General features: G+C 42.3%; 1 protein-coding gene across 1 annotated transcript in view; it reads left to right on the forward strand.

Moving 5' to 3' along the window:
- The window catches only part of LEF1 (lymphoid enhancer binding factor 1), a 77,512-nt gene that overhangs the window by 7,565 nt on the left and 65,905 nt on the right, over window positions 1-4,042 (forward strand). The window contains exons 2-3 of the mRNA XM_031066492.1: window positions 755-818; window positions 2,264-2,397. Coding sequence (XP_030922352.1) covers window positions 755-818; window positions 2,264-2,397 — 198 coding nt within the window. The remainder of the gene's footprint in view (window positions 1-754; window positions 819-2,263; window positions 2,398-4,042) is intronic.

Genomic DNA, 4,042 nt, shown 5'->3' on the forward strand with positions numbered 1-4,042 from the left:
GGCTCCGGCCCCGCCGCGGGGAGGGAGCTTCGGAGGGCCACCGGGGAAAAATTTCCCATAGGAAAAGAGATCGTTCTACCCCAAATCCTGTCTCCAGAGGTGCACCGGGCAGAGCTCCTTCCGCGCTTCGGCCCGGGATGAGAAAGTTGCCGCGAGTTCCCCGACGGTGCGGTGGTATTAGACCTCAAGCAGCCATGAAAGTTCCTCAGTAAAATCAGCGGGGTCGGAACGTTAGCTCTAAACTCTTTAAGGGATTTGCATAAAAGGGAAGAAATTCCCGACTCTAAAATAACTTCAGGGCGAGCGGGGAGCCTGATTTTTAAAAAAATAGGTTTGATTTTTTTTCTTTTTTTTTAAATTCTCTTTGGTTTTTTTTTTCCCCTAAAGATCTGCTAAGGAGGGCAACCTGATTTTCATTATTATTTTTGGTATCTTTTTACCAAGAGCGTTTTGACTGCCAGAGCACCAAATATTTTCCAGAAATGATCGTTTCATTAAATGCAGGGTGCTTCTGCTAGAAATGCTTTGCAAAGCCCTGTAGTTATTCACGTTGTCATAAAACGATAGTTTACACAAATGTTTCTGGAGCAGTTGCCTTCCAAGCGACTTAGGAGGAAAAAGAAAGATGTTAATCTAGTGCTCTAAAATCCTCCCTTCCTTCAAGAAACTGTAGCAGTGTGTTTGATAAACGAGCATCCATACAATGACTTTTCTTCTTTTTCTTCTTTTCTGATGGTGGATTCCTGGTGGTCAGGTTTCCAGGCAGACTCAAGCACAGGATTCCTACCATGATAAAGGCAGAGAACACCCCGAGGAAGGTGAGACTCACACAGTCCCATCTTGTAGTGTTGTCCCTCTGTGACCTGCCACACAGTCCTCACACTGGAACTTGGTTTCTTTTGGAAAACATAACTTTAATATCTTTTGGGGAGGAGGGATACCAAAGCATTTTCAAAGCGCATTTAAAAAGGAGGCGAACGTGCAGTGCGTTTATCTTGAGTGACCAAATGGTATTCCAGTTGTTTAGAAACTGATAAGTAGGCCAAATGGATCTTCACTGAAGAAGTAACTATTTTTAGGATATCGCCTTAAATACATCTACTTCTTCACTCATACAGTGTACAGTTGTGTTCAGAAACCCTCTGCTTTTTCCCTATAGCCAAAATCTGTCACTTAAATCTCCTTTTTCAAATCTAAGTATGAGCAGATCTCCTGCATTTTTTAATGTCTCAAATGGTTAATTTAGATTGAGGAGGACAGAGGAAGTAGCAGAGTTCATCAAATATCATTTAGGAAGCTGGACACGCATGCAAAGAATGTGTGCTGTGAAGGGTGGGAGATTATGTTTAAAATCAAATGCTTATCATCACAAACTAAACCAGATTATAAATTCTGTATAAAGACAGAGTTCAGTCCTGGTGCTTTCCAGGACTCTGTGGCCGTCTTCCTCCGAATTTGTCATTAAACAGCCTAAAAGCAATGATGTCCATGCTCATAGCATTTGGGCAGTGAGGGGGAGGTGTTCAGCTCTGGATAGTTTTCAGCTCTGCATCTTCTTAAAACCTTACTTTCAAGTAGAATCCTTGTCAGTGGGCATGTAGGTGGGAGACCTGTTCACCCTATTTGCAGGATCTGGACCCAAACACTTTTTTTCCCTACCAAATAGCCTCCCTTACTGGGCTTCCCTCTTGGCTGTATTACCCATGTGTGCTTAACAGCCTCCCTCCCAAATTGTTAGGATCTCCTTCCAAGCCACCCCCTGCCCTTTAATTGTTCCCAATGAGCATAGTCAGAATGAATTGTTTGCTGCACACACTGTCTCAGCAAGAGAAGGAAATTATTATATCTACTTATCATAGCCTTTCCTAACAATGGTGTTGGAAACGCATACTGGCAGTAATTCTGAACTGACAAATCCTAGAGGCCTGTATAAAATTGGGGAAAACTGCTACTTGAGAAATGTGATGTCATTGCTGATGTGTCTACTTTGATTTCAATGAGTACTAGCAAAATTGTTTATTTTGAGGCTATTCTGTATTTTAAACATAAACTCCTCACTGAGAATACTGGCTCCTTTAAGAATTCACTCTTCCTAGAAAAAAATGTTTTTACAAATTGCTTTTCTGTCAGCAGTAATTTCCATGAGTAAGGAAACATTTGCATGCAGAACATTTTTTTATATGCACAGTACCTGTTTGAGTGCTGTAACTCATAAGAAATGCATACGTGGAGAATAATGTAATCATTGTTTCATCTTCCATAGGAAAGCATCCAGACAATGGCTTATACAGCAAGGGACCATCGTACTCTGGTTATTCTGGGTATATCATGATGCCAAATATGAATAACGACCCATACATGCCTAATGGATCTCTGTCGCCACCCATCCCCAGAACAGTGAGTTATCTCTTCCAAAGGCTGGTTTTGGCAAGCTGGGTTTCCTCCTGTTTGGTCTGCAGAGCCTGTTTACAACCGGGTCTTTTGGCTAGCTTCAGTGACAGTGAAGGTTGAGCTTCTGCTGTTCAGAGCCTCTGTCCAGTGGAGTTTGAGAGCTCTTAGAGGTGTTGGTTGTGATCACAGTGGAAAAGCTGAGATTAATGTCTGTGAACAGGGCTGGGGGCTTTGTGGGGGGAGCTCTGGTTTACTACTGTAGGATAATGTATGGCAGAGTGATGTAAATGCGGTCTTTGTAGTGACTGGGACAGATGTGAATTTTCTGGCTTTAACTCTTCGTTTGTTGAGGAAAATCAAGGGCTGGAAGCAGAACTGCTAAAGTTACATGACAGTAAGATGAGAAGATTGGATTTTTTTTTTTTTTTGCTTCAGATGTGACATTGCTCTTTGCTGATTGATATTTATTTCCACCATCAGTTGGTCTGCGTGAAGGCTTTATCTATCTGGCAGCATTGCTTTGAACCATACTCTGTATCTTCAGCCAGAAATTGTGAAATGGTCGTTTAGGAATTAATATCAACCATGATGCAGTAGTTACAGCTTTCCCTTACATTGTGGCGAGCACTGATTCTTCCAGGTTGGTCCCTCTGTTTCCATTGGTGTAAATTCATGTTTAATGGATTTAAACGTACTTCTAATTCTGGGTAGTCAATCCCCATTTATTTTTGTAAGCCTCTTGGTATACATATAGAGCAAAGGAGAGGCAGTGTTAAAATGAGCTGTGGAAATTATATTAGTAGAACCTGAGAGGAGCGGGAAACAATTTGCTTGTAGGCATCGTGCTGGAAAAATGCCGCCGCCGTTGTGCGTGCTGTGAGAGGAGGAGCTGGATGCTCTTACTTCCCTGTGATAAAGCAGTTTTCCCTCTTACTGGCTCCTAGATTTTTTCCTTGGAGGTCTCTGTCATGGCATTGTTTTACTCTCTGACATTCTTGATTTTTATTCAGGACTGTGGCATTCGACTTCAAAAACAAAAAGAAGGGGGCCTGATCGTGCTGGTAATTTGACAGCAGCGAAACATGTTAAATTAGTGTATATTTGGAGTCAGAGTGACAGGGTGCTTTGGCACTGCAAAACACATGGATCTGCATTTGAAAGATGCAAAGACTAATGCAATATATTGCTTTCTATAGCTGTGGGGTTTTTTTGTGTATAAATTCCAGTTTAGAGGCCTACAGCCATTTAGGGTGAAGCATGATGATCACAGTCTGTTGATAGTTGTTGTTGTAAACGTTGTTCTACATAAAACTTCCTTTTGGATGTATCATAGGGAAAAGCTTGCAGCTTTTCAAGAGGGCATCGAGACTCAAACCTACCCTTTGGAGGACTAGGAAACTTCAGGCTTTTTTTTTTTTTTTGCCCCCTCTTTGCCTTGTTACCTTCCTGAGAAAGTCCTGAGTGCTGGTGCATGGCTTAGAACAGCAAAATCCAATTTAATTATTCACCGAGGGTTTTCTCCATAAATGCATGCCGTGGGGCTGCCACTCTGTACAGATCTGGCATCAATGCCCTCAGAATATCATCTTGCAGAGGCTCTTGAGGAACTGCCCTTTGTGGGTGTGGTGGAGGGGAGGAAGGGGGGAAAACA

This window comes from Geospiza fortis, unplaced genomic scaffold, assembly GCF_000277835.1.
Source record: "Geospiza fortis unplaced genomic scaffold, GeoFor_1.0 scaffold11, whole genome shotgun sequence".
NCBI classification, from domain to species: domain Eukaryota; kingdom Metazoa; phylum Chordata; class Aves; order Passeriformes; family Thraupidae; genus Geospiza; species Geospiza fortis.